Source organism: Nicotiana tabacum, chromosome 8, assembly GCF_000715075.1.
Source record: "Nicotiana tabacum cultivar K326 chromosome 8, ASM71507v2, whole genome shotgun sequence".
Classification (NCBI taxonomy): Eukaryota; Viridiplantae; Streptophyta; class Magnoliopsida; order Solanales; family Solanaceae; genus Nicotiana; species Nicotiana tabacum.
In genome coordinates, this window is record NC_134087.1 from 1,158,266 (window position 1) to 1,177,143 (window position 18,878).

The following is an 18,878-nucleotide window of genomic DNA, read 5'->3' on the forward strand; positions in this document are numbered from 1 at the left end:
TTATTATCGTCTATTAATATTTTCTATTTTTTTTACCTAAGATAACTCCAAACACCATAAGTCAACAACAACAACCCAGTATAATCCCACTTAGTGGGGTCTAGACCCCTACCCTGAGGTAGAGAGGCTGTTTCCAAATAGACCCCGACATACTTCCCTAAGAACTTACCACCTTACTCTTGGAAGACTCGAACTCACAGCCTCTTGGTTGGAAGTGGAGGTTGCTTGCCGTCAGAGCAACCTTGGAAGTGGAGGTTAGCTTGCCAAACACCCTAAGTCATTTTCTTAAAATATTTCCTTTTTTTTTTCTGGTCAGGAAAATGATTCTTTTACAGAAACCGCCAAAAAGTAAAACATCATATGGACTACCCATTCATATTTCTCATGGAACCACACAACAACTTGAATTCAATCATTGGTGTAGATTCTTGGGTTGGTCATCTCTATGGCCACCGGAGTCAACATCTCCGACGCCGAAACCCCCTTTCTCGGCGACGTCGTTGAAGGTTCAGTTGACTTCAAGGGTCGTCCTGTGACCCGATCCAAATCCGGTGGCTGGAGATCCGCTTCCTTCATCATAGGTGATAACTAAATACCCATATGCAATTGCCACTAATTTTGGAATATATATGCAATTTTATCATCTGGTTCACTTAATTTTGAATTTTGTCCAGTAATAATCATTGATGTTCAATCTTAATGCAATTTTTGCTGCTGGGTTATTTAAAAAATGTATTTTTTTCCAGTATTGTCATAAATGTATATTGAACTTTTTTGCAATTTTGGCTGCTGGGTTGTTTTAAATTTTTGTTTTTTTACCACTATTGTTATTATGTTCAAATCTTTTCTGCAATTTTAGCTGCAGGATTGTCTCAAATTTTCATTCTTTTTCCTCAATTATTATTGATTTTTCAAATGGTTCTGCAATTTTAGCTGCTTGTTGTCTTAACAAATGATTTTTTTTCTATCACTGTTTTTATGGATTTTCAATTCTTTCTGCAATTTTAGCTGCTAGATCGTCTTCCGAAATTGATTTTTACACTATTTCCAGTGATATTCAAGTCTTCTTTCTCAAAAACAATTTTAGCATCTATTTTCTTAAGAAAATGATCGACATTGATATTCAAATCTTTCTGCAACTTCAGCAGCTGGGATGTATTAAAAAATTAAAATTGATCTTTTGCCACCAAGTGGAATGAATGCGTTCAAAATGGTGATATTAGCCGACTCTAACTAGTTTGGCGCTAAAGTATATCAGTAGTAGCATTGTAATTGCCAAATTTCTCGTCTATCTGCAGTTTTAGCATTTGGGTTGTCTTAACAGCTGATATTTTTCACTATTTTTTAATTTATTTCCAATTTGGGTGGTATTAGAATTTGATCTCTTCCGGACCAATTGTCACCAATTTTCAACCAGCTATTTTACCTGTTGAGTTATCATAAAAATTGTTTCCCCACCAAATGAAAATGAAACATGTTGAAATGGAGTGAGATTGATATTAAGAATGCATATAATTGCCCTCAACTAATTGGGGATTGAGTTGTTGTTATTGTTGTAGTCGTATTGTCGCTGATATCAAATTTCATCTCCAATTTTTGCCATCGGGCTGTCTTAAAAATGATTTTTCACCAATTGTGGCTGATTTTCAAATCTTTCTCTAATTTTGGCAGCTGGATTGTCTTAAAAGTTGATCTTATTTCAAATTCACCAACTTTCAAAATCTATCACAGTTTTAGCAGCTTGGTTTGAAACTTGATTATTTTCTTCTGGTTTTAGGCGTGGAGGTTGCAGAGAGATTTGCATATTATGGGATAAGTTCGAACCTAATAAGCTACCTAACGGGCCCACTAGGCCAATCGGTTGCAACAGCAGCGGTGAATGTAAATGCTTGGAGCGGAACAGCATCGCTTCTTCCGCTTTTGGGCGCATTTATCGCTGATTCATACCTGGGTCGGTATCGGACCATTATCATCTCCTCTCTACTCTACATCCTGGTTAGTACCCAGTTCAGGCTTTTGTTTTGGCACAATTGTACTCTTCTTCTTTTTTGGGTTACTTATGGTACAATATGAACAAGTATGCCTCTCATAGTTGACTGAAACTACTGCCTTCTTTCTGCTTTAGCAAAGAAAGAATTAGCAAGTAAGACGGTTTTCATTTGTTGATGTACAGGGACTTGGCTTCTTGACGCTTTCAACTGTCCTCCCTCTCAATTATTCTGACTGCCAAGATACTGCAACATGTTCTCCTCCCAAGCTCCAAATTATTTTCTTCTTCTTTGCTTTGTATCTAGTAGCTTTTGGACAGGGAGGGCACAAGCCTTGTGTACAAGCTTTTGGAGCGGACCAATTTGATGCTCAAGACCCAGAAGAAAGTAAAGCTAAAAGCTCATTCTTCAATTGGTGGTATTTTGGAATGTGTGGTGGTCTGTTGATGACCCTCTGGATATTGAACTACATTCAAGACAACCTTAGCTGGGGTCTGGGATTTGGAATTCCCTGTATTGTCATGGGTCTTGCTCTTATTGTGTTCTTGCTTGGAAGCTTCACTTATCGGTTTCGCCAGAGCAGTGATGAAAAGAACCCATTTCTTAGAATTGGTAATGTGTTTATTAATGCAGTTAGGAATTGGCAAACAACCGCTTCAGCTATATCAGTGGAACAAGAAGTTCAGGGTATTCTTCCTCATGAAGGTTCTGAACAATTCAAGTGAGTGTAGTTTTGCAATTTCTTTTATAATTGGATGAATAAAAGTTGTTGATTTTTCAGTCATCTGCTGATCTTCGGATAATTTATAGGAAAAATACATACAGTTCTGCAATATATTAGGATGGTAGAAATAATTGCGGAATGGCTGCTCTTCTCGGGTTTGATTTGTTAAGAGTTCAAAGGATCTAGGGACTTGCTTTAAAGAGTTAAAGACTGCATAGTCTTAAGCTTGCTATTGAATGTTAAAAGCCCATTGCATGTGTGGACACTCCAATTTATTGTAGGATAGTATTAGCCAATCAATGAAATATTTATGCATAAAAAAGTAGTTTTTCTATCAACTGTATTAAAAGACATCTCATTTTATTGGTATAAATTTGTACTGAACACAGGTTCCTCAACAAAGCGTTGCTTGCCCCCGATGGTTCCAAGGAAAATGGGAAAATTTGTAGTATCAGCGAGGTTGAAGAGGCTAAGGCTATTCTTAGGTTGATTCCAATATGGATAACGTGTTTGGTATATGCTATTGTGTTTTCACAGTCATCCACTTTATTCACCAAACAAGGTGCAACTTTGGACAGATCTCTTGGTTCAAATTTTGAAGTACCAGCTGCCTCATTACAATCTTTCATCAGCCTCTCTGTTGTTGTTTTTATTCCTATATATGACCGTATTTTGGTTCCCGTTGCAAGAGCTATAACTAGGAAACCGTCAGGTATCACTGTACTCCAAAGAATTGGAACTGGGATTTTCTTGTCTATACTTTCCATGGTGATTGCAGCTATAGTCGAGAAGAAACGTCTCGAAACTGCTATACAATACGGGCTGGTTGACATGCCAAAGGCAACAATTCCCATGAGCATTTGTTGGTTAATACCTCAGTACCTACTATTTGGTATTTCCGATGTATTTACCATGGTTGGTCTGCAGGAGTTCTTCTACGATCAGGTGCCAGTCGAGTTGAAAAGTATAGGCCTTTCTCTCTACCTCAGCATATTTGGCATAGGGAGCTTCTTAAGCAGTTTCCTCATCTCTGTTATTGAGAACATCACTGGTAAAGATGGTCAGAGCAGTTGGTTTTCGGACAACTTGAATCGGGCACATCTGGATTACTTCTATTGGGTTCTTGCTGTACTTAGTACTATGGCATTCACTGCATACTTGTATTTTTCAAGATCTTATATATACAATAAGTCAAGTTCTCTCTAAGATGTAGAAGTCAAGGGTGCACAATATAAAGGTCTTCTCTGTGCTGTAGTGATATTCTTGTCAAAGCACCTTGTGACTGTAGAAAGCTTAGATATACATAAGCTGCAGTCTGAGGTGCTTGTGTTAATATTGTTGTATATTTTAGGTGTTCGGTATGGTGAGACTTGGATTGTAAGTTCGTTAGATAGGATTATGCAATTGTTTGTTGATCATCATATAATTGTTCAAGATTTACAAAAACTAAGTGGTGATAAGCACATGTTTTATGCTCTGTGATTGTAATTTCAGAAAACTCTTCTCTTAAAATAACTTAACGCTGAAACACATGAACAAGAGCAATTTTAGATATTTCTTTTTAAGATTTTACAACTTGTCATAACATGGAAGTTCTTCGGTGTTTGAATTAATTGTACACAAATTGCAACTTTGAAACTACTTATAATAGTAAAATGCACTAATGGAAAATCCAACTTAAATTTCAGTAAGATATTGCTTCATTAGAATAAAAACATCTCTTAAAAAGAAAAACACGATGTACTGAGCTCCCGCTATGCACGGGACCGATAGAGGGACCGCTATGCACTAATGGAAGTTTGTGAAGACTTCCTCAACTGTGTTTGATGGAAAGGCAGGCACACAGCCTCCAACCAAGAGAGTGGTTATGCCATATATATATCCCTCTTATTCCTTAGATTCTATACAACCGTGGGGCAACAACCATGTCTAGAGCTATTTACTCTGCGAATTCATGAGTTGACTTTACAGTTGCCAAAGAAGCCCAAGTAGCATATATCTGCTTTCTCAGTGAATCAATCACTGGTCTGATCTTGTCATATGGCTTGCAGCCGCTCCTGAATCAGCTTGCCTCTTTTTCCTCTTGCAGCAGCTTCTTAGTGTTTTCTTTGCTTCTACCATAGCAGGTCTTAAGCTGCTCTTGTGTGCTTGCAAATTAGTTACTGTTGGTGTATGAACTAGTTGAGCATTTACATACTTGTTATGAAGTGCATCCTCAGTACATATGGTTGGTACTCACTAAGGCAATTCAAAGAGGAGAATGAGAACACTGACTATGTTATAAGTCAAGACTAAGAAAACACTGCATGATAGGAAAACCTTGCATGTAAGCCCCTGCGTAGATAGGAGGGAGATATTTCGAGTATCTGTAACTCTGGTGGAAACTCGTAATAGGTGAATGACATAACTCTCGAAGAGTTACTTAGGCCAAGCATTTGTCCATCAAGTGCATACCAGGACCTGATTTCAGAAACTCTCTGAATCTGTCTGGTCTAACTGGTGCAAGAATCTCCCGTTCTGCTTTAGGAAACGAAATTATCAATTGAAACTTCATCAAGGAGGTTTACTGAAGCTTCAAAATATCCCAGCAGTTGGCCTTGATAAAGGTCAATGCCATATTCTCGTTACTAACTCAACGCCGGCATTCTTGGCACCATACCTATACTTAGACCAATCATAAGAAATAGATAATGTGTTTATACGCATACCTTTAGTAGATCGTTGCACAGACCACCACTGAAAGTATATCCACCATGAGAATAGAAATGTTCAGGACTTACTACTTGGCTGATGCTTTACAGTGGTACGCTAAAGCCAAGTTCTAGCCATCAGTCAATTCACAAGTCACCTCATAACAGCAGTCTGTTCTCTGAAACATCATTTTTCCTATTGAATATCTTGGAAACTTGTGTCTTGACTTTTCAAGTGAAACAACTCGATGGGGCAGTACTTCAGAACAATGAGCAGGCTATCCCATTTATAATTACAAGAGCAGCATGCTTTCTAACATCTAAACCACTGACAGAGTTTTGAGATACAAGACATCCTGTAGGGAGTGTTTCCCCTTTAATAGGCCTTACTCGGTGCGAATGTGGATTAGTCCGGGCCCTAATGCGGGTACCAGACAAGGTGCAAACCCCCCCCCCCCCCCCCCAAAAAAAAAAAATACAAAGATCTCAAGCTATGCTCATTTCCTGTTTAAAAGGGTTGTTTGCAGATACTAATTCAAATGCCAACGGAATTACCCTGAAGCTGCATTTGTGAAAACAGTCTCAGGTTTTAAAAAATCAAACCATCACCAAACATGCTTTTTGTTTTCTTTAAATGTAAAGGAAGACAGGAAAGGGTTGTTCTTGTTCATGTTCTTTTCTTCAACTCTTTTTGGAGCTTTGCTTTTGGCAGAGGATATTAGATGATGCCTGATGTAAAAGTACTGATTATGCTTGCCATCTGTAGACACATTCATCGTTTCAAGGTCCAATAATGATGCAATGCCAGATAACTGAGAAACAAACGTGACTGGAGAAGAACAAGGTAAGAGACACAGACAAAAAGGGGAAGTTTTATTAATTCCAATCACTTCCCAAATAAAATGGACATCCTTTTACAAATCCTTATCCATGCATATACAATTGAAATGTACATTACATGATTCCAACTAATTTCTCAGCTTTGTTCAATCATGTAGACTGAGATATGAAGTCATCTCATCAAATCTAAAGATTGACTCTTCGTAAATTGAACAAAGTAGAGATCTAGCTCTTTTAGCATCAAATTTCACATTCTTTTTGCTTCTATCTTTTAATATGACGAAACAATCTCAGCAATACCACCATCAGGTTATGTTGAAAGTTCAAAAAAGGATTTTAGATTGTAAGGTGCAACAACATCTGCAGTTCCATTCCACAGTAATTCGGCGTATTGTTGGTAGGCTAGCTCAGTGGGATGAAACGAGTCGAAAAACAAGTAATCTTTCACGTTTTTACACAGCTCGTACTTTTTTACCTGCCTCTTACCTCCACAACTATAAATCCCTCGAAATGCACCAGTCCCACAACAAGCAGTCTTTGATGTCTTAAAACCTAAACAAAAGCAAAATTGTAAGTAAACTAAGGAAACATTCTTTAGATGATAATTAAACATTATACTTTGTATTTCCTTTATGTTGAGCATTGCCTCAACATGTGATTTAACCGATTAAGATTTAAGACCCACGTTCTATTCTATAAGCAGGGCAATAAAATTTCTGGCACTGTGCAGACATGGGATGGAAAAGACAGATAAAGAAAAACCTATAGTACTTATTACCATATTAGCTGTGTTAACACAAAATAAACACTGAAAACAGAAACGAACATAAAGAGACGGATTTTGGGTTCGATGAGATAAACATACCATATTTTGTTGGATTATCAATGCTTTCGGCAAATACTTTGAACAAGTTGAATAATGTATACTTAAATCCAGGTAATTGCTTCTCCAATTGCTTGAGAATTTTTGGGAGAGCCGAATTATGCATTTTCACCAAGTTTGTGACCTCCTCTATGAAATCACCATTCTTAACTCCTTTTTGAGCATTAAGAGCCCTAATATTAGGAAGAGAACCTATGGGAACCATATTAAGCATGGCAAATTTTCTCCCTCCTTCCCTGTAAATTCCCTGTTGCATTAATTTAAGAAAGTATAAAGAATTAGTCTAGCTACTCTCTAGCCAATACTCAACTTAGGACATGGAAAAAAAAAACTCAAATTTGACAAACAAAAGAATTTACACACAGAAGTTTTAATTTGTCATTATTTCACAGAAAAAGAAAGTAACAATATCTGATTTCATCCCAAATAAATTACAAATTTTGATTTGCTTTGGTCAAAGTCATTTGTATCATATACACTTTTCTAAAATGGACGACAAAATGAAAACACTCATCACTAAGCAAATACTTCCAAGTCTCAAATAGATAAAAATGTAAAAACTAACTCCAAAGAAAGACAAAAAATTTAGGATGAATCCATTACCTTCAAAACAGATGTCAAATTGCCCATAATCATTTGTAGATATTCTCTTTCAGGATATGGAATAGTCGAATTTGTTGAGAAAGGAGCCAAGTAATCATTACCACCAGCGCTAAAAATATATACAGCATTGGAGAGGATCTGTTTGGATTCCGTCGCTCCCACCTTCTTCTTCAATATTTCTACCACATTTTTGAAATATTTCAACTGTGTGTTGAGATCTATAACCTGTCAAATGGAATCAATACTTTAGAGAAAAAAAATCCTGGTAATACTAAGTAACTTGCAGAATTTGACATAGAAGGATTATGGTTATTTAACAATCTTCTTATCAAATAAGTTATGTAAGAATCTTATCCTGAACATAAAATAGCATGTAGAGTATTATACAAATAGACTTGAGCCTGTTAGATGATGCAAAGTATAAACCTTTGAAATGTTACACAAACTTTAACTAGAAATAATCCGGCATGTGATTGAAAATTAAAATTTAATTCTTATAAAGCATTAACTAAGAATGTTAATTTTATAAATCAGAATAAACTCTTTTTCGCCATCAAGCAGTTAAAGTATCCATATGTGCGATTGAGAAAGACAAAACTTAAACTTGAACCTCTTAGTAGATCAGACTAGCAAGGAACTTTTACTCGTTTAACAGTAGAGAAACTTATCCCATTACAAGTCCATTTGTAATATTTCGACACATGACAGACACTTTTGGAAGGTAAAAAGATTGTATTATTATTGTGTTTGCACCATTTGGGAGAAGTTTTCTGTGGATGTATTCGTGAGAAAAAGTTGCAAAGACGAGTTTGGAAGTTTGTAATTCCAATGTTCTGTGAGTATATATAAGGTTACTCAAGAAGTCTCTTTTAGAAGGCACTTTCAACAAAATACACCAATCTAAAGATTCTCAAAAATACTTAACCAAATAATCCTTTCGGAAAACTGTGCAAAATTCTTCAATAAACTCTGCATGGTCCAACAGGAATAGGTAGGAACAATATGGAAAACACTTCTCAAAAACCTTGGAAGATTTTCTTTCTCTTACTTTAATAAGAGTTTATATGGAACCAATTATATCAAAGACTGCTACCCTATATTGATTTAATTATCAAAATCAAACATGAATTACTTAGAAGTTAGAACTAATTCAAAGGAAACATCAGTTAAAAACAAAAACAAAGCAAAAAGGAAATGCCACTTACAAAGCCACGATGGGTTTCGGCCAAGCAACCAGCACCGCCTGATGCAAAGTTTACCCCATGAACAAAGTGTTGCTTGCCAATTTGAAAATACGATGGAATCGATGGCAAATTAGCATGTTCAGCTGCAAATACAACCAAAAATCAAAGTTTCATCACCTCATGTGTCCGTAGCAAAATAATTCTTGTAGGCACATTGCAATCAAAGTTTTTAAGATGACTATAGAATATCTATCTAAAGAGTGGATCTCCCGTTTATTGTGAAAAGTCACTTAACTTCCTTTCACATAACATAGTCGGTCACAAACCTGATAAGAAAATAGCAACTCATTTCCTGTACCAATGTGAGAACTGAATTTATACACAACAATAACAACAACATACCTAGTGTAATCCTACATGTGGGGTATGGGAGGGTAGCATGTACGCAGACCTTACCCCTACCTTGAGGGGCAGAGAGGTTGTTTCCATTAGACCCTCGACTCAAGGAAAGCAAAATCACAGCAGTTTAAACAGAAATACAAAGTGAATGGATACGCATGATCCTGTAATGATCCATTAATCACCACAAAATCAATATTGCTAGCCGGGTTCGAAGTGAAGAAGCTGAAGATCAACAGTAACAGAAATTATGAAAGGGAATAACAGAAATTCAAACAAACAGCTGAGATTAAATTAGAGTTAATAAGCTGGGCCAGGATGGAGCCACGTCAGCTTGAGGTTGTTAACTTGTTATAACCACCTTCAACGGAAAGAGGACGGCAACAATTATCAGGTCATTTTCTCTCTTCTCTCTTTCTTCACTCGATCTCTTCTCTCTCTCTCGATTCCCTTCTAACCTCTTCTTCTCCCTCCTTCATTCTGCAGATCTCACCAGCTATGGAGTTCCAATTTAGAAGATAGTTATTTTCAGTTGTTTTGTAGTTCAACTTCTTCTTTTCATTAATAAAAACAGAAAATTGTCCAAAAAATTCTCTCAATTTTGAAAAGTAGTTGGGGATAGGAATGAGGGAGGTAATTCATTGTTCGAGTTTGCTAGAGCTTTTGATTTGGTTATAGCTAACTCGAGTTTCCCGAAGAGGGAAGAGCACCGGGTCACTTTTCGAAATTTAATGGGCAAGACTCAGATTGATTATCTTCTCTGCAGGAAAAGCGACAAAGGTTAGTGCACTGATTGCAAGGTCATCCCGAGTGAGCACCTCACGACCCTACATAGGCTCCTCGTTATGGACCTGGAGATCAAGAGAAGTAGGAGGAAGAGGGCGGGGTGCAGGCAACCTAAGATCAAGTGGGGTAACTTGACCAAGGACAAAGCTCAAGAGTTAGGGGAGAAGTTGTTGGCTATGAGGGCCTGGACGAGTATCGGAGACGCGTCTAGTATGTGGTCCATGACTGTGGATTGCATTAGAGTAGCTGCTGGAGAGGTCTTAGGGGTAATGAAGGGTTCTCCCGGGGGACATAAAGGGGACTAGTGGTGGAATGGAGAGGTTCAAGGTAAAGTGGAAGCTAAGAAAACTGCTTATTTGAAGCTAGTAGAGTACAAACGAGGAGGAAAAACAGACTTATCGGGAGTGTTACATAAAGGCGAAGAAAGAGGCAAAGTTAGCAGTTACGACAGCTAAGAACGCAGCGTTTGCTCGTTTGTACGAGGAGCTCGAGGGCAAAGGCGGGGACAAGAGGTTGTACCGGTTGGCCAAGGTGAGGGAGAGGAAAGCCCGTGACTTAGACCAAGTCAAGTGCATCAAGGACGAGGATAGCAAAGTGTTGATGGACGAGGCACTCATTAGGAGAAGGTGGCAGACATACTTCCATAAACTGTTGAATGAGGATGGGGATAGACACATTGTGTTGGGTGAGTTGGAGCACTCCGAGAGTTGGCAGATTTTGGGTACTGTAGACGGATTACGGTAGAGGAGGTGGAAGGGGCGATGCGTAAGATGTGTAGGGGCAGAGCAACAGGGCCAGACGAAATCCCGGTGGAATTCTGGAAGAGCGCGGGGCGGGCAGGTTTGGAGTGGCTCACTGGTTTGTTTAATGTTGTTTTTAAGACAAAGAAGATGCCCAAAGAATGGAGGTGGAGTACGATGGTTCCGCTTTACAAGAACAAGGGTGATATCCAAAATTGTAACAATTATAGGGGTATCAAGTTATTGAGTCACACTATGAAGGTTTGGGAGAGGGTGCTGGAGGCCAGGGTAAGGAGGTGCGTGTTTATTTCCTAGAATCAATTTGGAATCATGCCGGGACGTTCGACTACGGAAGCGATTCATCTGGTAAGGAGATTAGTGGAGCAGTACAGGGAGAGGAAGAAGGATTTGCATATGGTGTTTATTGACCTTGAGAAGGCATACGATAAAGTTCCGAGAGAGGTCCTGTGGAGGTGTTTGGAGGTTAGCGGCGTCCCGGTAGCGTACATTAGGGTGATTAAGGATACGTACGATGATGCTAAGACTCGTGTGAGGATTGTGGGTGGTGACTCGGAGCATTTCCCTGTGGTGATGGGGTTGCACCAGGGATCGGCTCTTAGCCCATTTTTGTTTGCCTTGGCGATGGATGTACTGTCGCGTCACATTCAAGGGGAGGTGCCTTGGTGCATGCTATTTGCCGATGATATAGTGTTGATTGATGAGACGCGTAGCGGAGTTAACGCGAGGTTGGAGGTTTGGAGACAGACCTTGTAGTCTAAAGGTTTCAAACCAAGTAGAACCAAAACAGAATACTTGGACTGCAAATTCAGTGAGACCCATGATGCAGACGTAGAGGTTAAGCTTGATGGTCAAGTTATCCCCAAGAGAGCGAGTTTTAAGTATCTCGGGTCTATTATCCAGGGTAACGGGGAGATTGACGAAGATGTCACACATCGCATCGGAGCGGGATGGATGAAGTGGAGGCTCACTTCTGGTGTCCTATGTGATAGGAATATGCCGTTAAGACTTAAGGGTAAGTTTTATCGAGTGGTGGTTCGACCCGCTATGCTGTATGGGGCTGAGTGTTGGCCAGTCAAGAACTCCCACGTGCAGAAGATGAGAGTAGCAGAGATGAGGATGTTGAGATGGATGTGCTGGTGTACCAAGCGAGATAGGATTAAGAATGAAGTTATCCGGGACAGAGTGGGAGTAGCCTCCGTGGAGGACAAGATGCGGGAGTCGCGGCTGAGATGGTTCGGACATGTTAGGAGAAGAAGCATTGATGCCCCTGTCAGGAGGTGTGAGAGGTTGGCCATGGAGAGTTTGAGAAGGGGTCGAGGTAGGCCTAAGAAGTACTGGGGAGAAGTGCTTAGGCAGAACATGGCGCTGCTTCAGCTCACTGAGGACATGACCCTTGATAGGAGGGTGTGGAGGTCGAGGATTAAGGTAGAAGGTTAGTAGATAGTTTATAGTGTTTACCGATAGGCTTAATAGCGTGCATGTCCCTTCATATTCTTAGATTTTTATTACGATATGTGATTTTGTTCGCCTCAGGTATTGTATTCCCTGTTGCTATTTGATACTACTTATCCTTTATCTCTCCCTTTTTCTCTTCCACCTTTCTTCCTTCCTTGCTTCCCTCTTCCTCTTCTTGCCCTTCTTGAGCCGAGGGTCTATTGGAAACAACCTCTCTACTTGCATTAGGTAGGGGTAAGGTCTGCGTACAGACTACCCTCCCCAGACCCCACATGTTGGGATCAAACTGGGTTTGTTGTTGTTGTTGTTTAGCTCTTATCGAGATCATTACAATTGGTATCAGAGCCTCAATCCTGCGACTGTGAAGGTGGTGATGGTTGAAGGAACGAGGCTGAGAGTTATGGGTGATAAGCTGGTAAGATACGATGAGATTTTGAATGAAGTTCTGACCACTCAAGAGGAATTACGCAACACTCAAAATGGGATACAGGGTACCTTAGAGCTAATCTTAGAGAGGTTGACAAATTTGGAAAGAGTTCCCCAACGAGCTCAAGGTGACAGACCTCAAGGAGATGGGCTCTTACCCATACCAGGTCAGGAATTGAGACAACACAGGCCTCAAGCTATGCAGGCCCCTTCTCCTAAGTGGGAATGGCCTTACTTTGAAGGTCATGGACCTAAGGTATGGGTTCAAAAGTGTGAAAGGTACTTTAATCTGTATAGAACCCTAGATAATCTGAAGGTAAAAGCTGTTGCACTCTATCTGAATGGATTAGCTGATACTTGGTACAACTCATTAGTGCTACGTAGGGGTAAAGTAAGCTGGACTGAATTCAAAGAGGAGTTGGTTATTCGATTTGTGGAGGAACTAATGAGAGACATAGTGGAATAGTTTAACAAGTAGAGTCAAGTAGGGTCGGTTGATGAATTCCTAGGCAAGTTTGAAGACTTGAAGGCTCAAATGTTGATAAGGAATCCTCACTTGGATGAATCACACTTCATCTCCAGTTTCATTGGAGCTCTAAAGGAAGAGATTAGGTTTGGGGTGAAGTTGTTTAAGCCTACAACTCTGCGGTTTGCTGTAGAACAAGCTAGACTGCAGGAGAAGGCAATAGAAGCTGCTCACAAAAGAAATAAAGTCATATCCAAGCCCTCCTTTGTGGCTGGCAATTCTGCTAGTACAAGGGTACCTGTTGCAGCTGCAGTTAAACCAAACTCCTTCAGGCTTAGTCCTGAAGTTTATGAATACCGTAAAAGCAACAACTTATGTTATAAGTGTGGTGAGAAGTAAGGCCATCAGTGTAAGAAGAAGCAACTGAACTGCATGATAGGAGCAACAGAAACCCTTCCTGAGGGTATTGCGATAGAAGAGAAACAACCATGTGCAGACTTGATTATTGAAGGAGAGATGGCGCAGGAAGTCATGGAAGCTGTGTGCATGAATGCTCTGTCAGGTAACAACAGGGGGGTCAATACCATATTGGTTCGAGGTACCATAGGAAATAGGAAACTAACAGTGCTAATTGATTCTGGCAGCACTCATAGTTTCATTGATATTACCACAGTCAAAGAGACAGGCTACCAAGGTAGGCATTGTCCACCCGTGAGAGTAACAATGCCTGATAGGAATTATGTCATGTGCACTTCCATTTGCACAGGATATCAGTGGAAAATGCAAGGTAGACCCTACCGGGAAAACTTACTAATCATTCCACATGGAGGCTGTGACATGGTGATGGGCAATGATTGGATGAAGAAGCATAATCCCACTAAATTTGACCATGAGAAGATGTGTGTCACCATTTGGCAAGAAGGGCAACAAACTAGTAATGCAAGGTATTTCTGAGGAAGGTAAGTTGAATATGATTTCCAGTGGAACAATGGGAAAGATGTTGAAGAAAGGGCAAGCTCTGATAGCTCATCTGTTCATGATGAATTCCTTGGGGACAGAAGATTAGGAACCAGTAGGAGAGGCCATTAAGGAGGTGTTGCATCAATACCCTGATGTGTTTGCAGAACCCGTCTTACCCTATGTCAGGACCTTAGATCACACCATTCCTCTGAAACCTAGAGCCATGCCAATCAGCCTAAGGCCTTACCGGTACAACTACTATTAGAAGGATGAGTTGGAAAGACAGGTTAAGGAGATGCTCACTAATGGCATAATACAGCATAGTCAATCACCCTTCTCATCACCAGCATTGCTTGTCAAAAAGAAGGATGGGACTTGGAGGTTCTGGGTAGATTATAGAGGGCTGAATGATATCCCAGTAAAGGACAAGTATCCTATACCTATTGTGGATGACCTTTTAGATGAACTAAGTGGATCTATGATCTTTTCCAAGGTAGATTTGAGGGTTGGTTATCATCAGATCAGAATGAGGCTAGAAGATGTGTATAAGACAACATTCAGAACTCATTTGGGCCATTATGAGTTCAAGGTGATGCCATTTGGATTAACAAATGCACCAGCTACCTTTCAAGCTTTGATGAACTAGGTTTTTCAACCTTTCCTTCGAAAGTTTGTATTGGTCTTTTTTGATGACATCCTTATTTACAATTTAGCTGAAAGAGATCATGTGACTCATCTAATTGCTGTCTTTGATACCCCGAGGAAACATTCCTTATTTGCAAAAAAGTCTAAATGCTCATTTGGTCAATCTAAAGTTGAGTACTTAGGACATATCATACATGCAGAAGGAGTGTCTACTGATCCATCTAAAATACAAGCTATGGTCGACTGGCCCAGACCAAACTCATTGAGGGCACTTAGGGGATTCTTGGGATTGACTGGATACTATACAAAGTATGTTGCTAATTATGAAATCATTTGTAGACCCTTAACGGACTTACTCAAAAAGGATGCTTTTAAATGGAATGATGAAGCTGACCTGGCTTTTACAACCCTCAAGAAAGCTATGTCTTCTACACCAGTGTTAGCCTTACCTGACTACACTAAGGATTTCATAGTTGAGACGGATGCTAGTCAAAGTGGCATTGGAGCTGTGCTTATGCAAGAAGGTAGACCAATAGCCTATTTTAGCAAGGTTTTGGCTCAAAGGCACAGGGGTAAGTCAATCTATGAGAAGGAGTATATAGCCTTGTTGAATGCAGTTGACAAGTGGAGGCACTATTTACAATATCTTCTGGAACAAAGAGTTACTTCTGCTATACAATAGAAGGGACTGACCAAGTTACTTGGGCTGGATTATGAAGTACAGTACAAGAAAGAGGTTGAAAATAGGGTAACTGATGCCCTTTCTAGGCAACAGGAAGACTCAGAATGTCACATAGGCCAATCTCAAGGAACATTACAGGCAATCGGTGTCTCAGTTCCTTCTTGGATGCAGGAGATAGCACACAGTTATGAAGGAGACTCTAAAGCTACAGAAGTGATCAGTCAGACAACAGTGACTCTACAAAGACCTAGCATCTGGCATTACACTTCCAGCATACTCAGAAGAAAGGGAAAGATCTATATTGGTATTAATGGTGATCTCAGAACTCAGCTGATCTCCACATTCCATGATTCTCCTATAGGTGGACATTCAGGACAGCTTGGGACTCTAAAAAGGTTATCACAGGTGTTCTATTGGCCTAGGATGAAACAGATGGCCATTGACTATGTGGCCAGCTGTGATATTTGCCTCAAGAGCAAGGATGACAACATGGCCTATCCGGGACTATTGCAGCCTCTACCCATTGCTAACCAAGCTTGGAGCCACATTAGTATGGACTTCATAGAAGGTTTACCCAAGTCCCAGAACAAAGAAGTGATCCTTGTAGTAGTTGATCGAATGACCAAGTATGCACATTTCATAGCCCTTGCTCACCCTTATACAGCAGCAACAGTAGCTGATGTGTTCTGGAAGAGGATACATTGCTTACATGGCACTCCTGAGTTCATAGTAACTGACAGAGAGATAAAGTATTCCTAAGCAACTTTTGGCAATCCTTATTCAAGCTATTGGGGACTCAGCTACACCACAACACTGCTTACCACCCTCAAAGTGATGGCTAAACTGAAAGAGTCAATAGATGTTTAGAGAATTATCTCAGGTGCATGACTGCTATTGACCAACACAATGGAAGCAATGGCTGACTGCTGCAGAATGGTGGTACAACACCAACTTCCACACCAGCCTGCAATGCACCCCCTTTGAGACTTTGTATGGTTACACCCCCCCTCGACTATTCCTAGGACCCTTATTGGAGACAGTGGTACAAGCGGCTGAAGATACAGTGATGAGAAGGCAATAGATGCAACAACTGTTAAAAGACAACCTCACTAAGGCTCAGGAGAGAATGAAATACTATGCTGACAAGAGAAGATCCGATAGGAAGTTCCAAGTGGGTTATATGGTCTATTTGAAACTGCAACCTTATAGGCAAACCTCCCTTGCATTGAGAAAGAACCTGAAACTGAGCTCTAAGTATTATGGACCCTATAAGGTTCTTGCTAGAGTTGGTATGGTGGCTTACAAATTAGACCTTCCTCTTGAATCTAAAGTCCACCATGTGTTCCATGTCTCTCTACTCAAGAGGAAGGTGGGTAATATAGTGGTAGTGCAGACCACTCTGCCTATCACCGGTGAAGATGGTCAATTCTTATTAAAGCCAGTGGCGATTTTGCAAAGGCAGCTAATAAAGAGAAACAATGCTGTTGTGGTTAGAGTATTGGTGCAATGGTCAAATCTACCTCCAGAAGATGCCACATGGGAGGATTATCAGTTCATCAAAGCTATGTTTCCAAACTTCGACTCCAATTCTTTGAAGAGGTGGAGTATGTAATGATCCATTAATCACTACAAAATCAATGTTGCTAGCCGGGTTCGAAGTGAAGAAGCTGAAGATCAGCAGTAACAGAAATTATGAAAGGGAATAACAGAAATTCAAACGAACAGCTGAGATTAAATTAGAGTTAATGAGCTGCAAGGGCCAGGATGGAGCCACGTCAGCTTAGGTTGTTATAACCACCTTCAATGGAAAGAGGAAGGCAGCAATCATCAGGTCATTTTCTCGCTATGGAGTTCCAATTTAGAAGATAGTTATTGTCAGTTGTTTTGTAGTTCAACTTCTTTTCATTAATATAAACAGAAAATTGTCCCAAAAATTCTCTCATTTTGCAAATTAGTTGTTTAATCTTTTTAGTTCTTATCGAGATCATTAAAGATCCATATGTTTACGCCAACTATTTTAGGATTAAAACATAATTGATTAACTAGCCCTTTGTGGAAATTAGGTTATTCAATCCAAATTAAATTAATTAATTTAACCAATTAGCACTTTGTGGAAGTTAGGTTGTTTCCCGTAACTGGCTGAAAATTACTTTCGATTAGAACAATCACAGAAGACTTTACAATACTTTACAATCACAGAAGACTTTATCAAATAATTGACCAAAACGCCATATAAAAATATGAAATTACCGATAAAATCAGGGATAAGGCGTCCATCGCAGAACCTGCCGGTAGGGTATTTGAAGTATGATTCTCCATATGGCCGCCAATTTGCTTGGAATTCAGTGGTGGTATTGATGTAGTTATTATTCCCAGGATCAAACAGTGAATCGCCGAACACGAAGAGGGCAGCTTGAGGTCTGCTAATACACACAATTGGGCAAGTAAAACATGCAACCAAAACAAATATGCACAAGTAAAACAAGCCTGAAATTAAAGCCATTGGAGTACATAAACAAGTAAACCACTTGAAGATATTAGTGGGGTGCAGAATGAATTACACTGTTAATTCAAAACTGTTGGCTGAGGTGAATTATTGGCATAAAAATTCATTTTTTTAATTCTGAAAATGATTGAGTTGAGGACTGTCATATCTTTATACATTTTTCAAAGGAGATAGCAGAAGCCAGAGCCAAATCCATCCACTTGGAGACAAAAAGAAACCCAAAAAGAAGAAGATTTAAAAAATCACGAGAAAGAAAACAAATTACTCTCTTCGTTAAAGAAAGAGGGAGTCCAATATTATTAATTTTGCTTTCATGAGGGCTCTTTGAAAACACAAAGAATAAGGAAAAGGGGATAGATTTACCCCTTTAGTCTACAAAATAGTTTACCTTTACTCTTGTTTATATTTTAGTTGTCAAATATACCCTATTTCTAAGTTCTAACCGAAATCCATGTGTCCAGAAATAAACATTCCCCCTTAAAATTGACCAATTTGACAAGCTCCATTACTTTTTTTTTGTTTGCGGATGAATTTTCAGAAACCACTATTATTTAATGGCTATTAATTTTCTATAGTTATCATATACATAATTACTTCATATAGTTATTATTTGGTTGTTACACGTGTATTAGTTGTATTCACACTACTGTGTTCAGTTCGCCTAAAAATAGGGGAGTCCAGTTGTGTACCTGTATTCGCTGTATTCGCGCTACTATATTTATGAATACAGAAGCGGAATTCGCCTAAAAAATAAGGGAGTCTAGTTGTTTAATAACATAAAGAGAATCAACTGGCATGTATCACTCCTAATTTAACTCAACAAAATTAATTCTACATAAATTTCATTGCTACGCGACTTTATTCGCTATATTTATGAATA

General features: G+C 39.4%; 2 protein-coding genes across 2 annotated transcripts; one reads left to right on the forward strand and one right to left on the reverse strand.

Annotated features, from left to right (window-relative positions):
• Nucleotides 1–365: 365 nt before the first annotated feature.
• On the forward strand, nucleotides 366–4,158 carry LOC107785416 (protein NRT1/ PTR FAMILY 5.10). Its single transcript, XM_016606722.2, has 4 exons — nucleotides 366–581; nucleotides 1,778–1,995; nucleotides 2,174–2,709; nucleotides 3,102–4,158. The coding sequence occupies exons 1-4, from the start codon at nucleotides 446–448 to the stop codon at nucleotides 3,916–3,918; spliced, it is 1,707 nt and encodes a 568-aa protein (XP_016462208.1). The 5' UTR covers nucleotides 366–445; the 3' UTR covers nucleotides 3,919–4,158.
• A 2,096-nt stretch (nucleotides 4,159–6,254) lies between these two features.
• Nucleotides 6,255–18,257, reverse strand: LOC107785415 (GDSL lipase-like). Its single transcript, XM_016606721.2, has 5 exons — nucleotides 17,743–18,257; nucleotides 8,934–9,055; nucleotides 7,729–7,953; nucleotides 7,108–7,372; nucleotides 6,255–6,794 (listed from the first exon to the last, which is right to left on the reverse strand). Exons 1-5 carry the CDS (start codon nucleotides 17,993–17,995, stop codon nucleotides 6,553–6,555), a joined length of 1,107 nt encoding a protein of 368 aa, XP_016462207.2. The 5' UTR covers nucleotides 17,996–18,257; the 3' UTR covers nucleotides 6,255–6,552.
• Nucleotides 18,258–18,878: the final 621 nt, after the last annotated feature.

Excerpts from the sequence above, each read along its gene's own strand:
- LOC107785416 (XM_016606722.2), top strand. The coding sequence starts at position 446 with ATGGCCACCGGAGTCAACATCTCCGACGCCGAAACCCCCTTTCTCGGC. Across the intron at positions 1,996-2,173 it reads CCTCTCTACTCTACATCCTG|GGACTTGGCTTCTTGACGCT; the intron begins GTTAGTACCCAG and ends GTTGATGTACAG. Across the intron at positions 2,710-3,101 it reads GAAGGTTCTGAACAATTCAA|GTTCCTCAACAAAGCGTTGC; the intron begins GTGAGTGTAGTT and ends TACTGAACACAG.
- LOC107785415 (XM_016606721.2), bottom strand. The coding sequence starts at position 17,995 with ATGGCTTTAATTTCAGGCTTGTTTTACTTGTGCATATTTGTTTTGGTT. Across the intron at positions 9,056-17,742 it reads CCTTATCCCTGATTTTATCG|CTGAACATGCTAATTTGCCA; the intron begins GTAATTTCATAT and ends TTGTATTTGCAG. Across the intron at positions 7,373-7,728 it reads ATTTGACATCTGTTTTGAAG|GGAATTTACAGGGAAGGAGG; the intron begins GTAATGGATTCA and ends TTAATGCAACAG.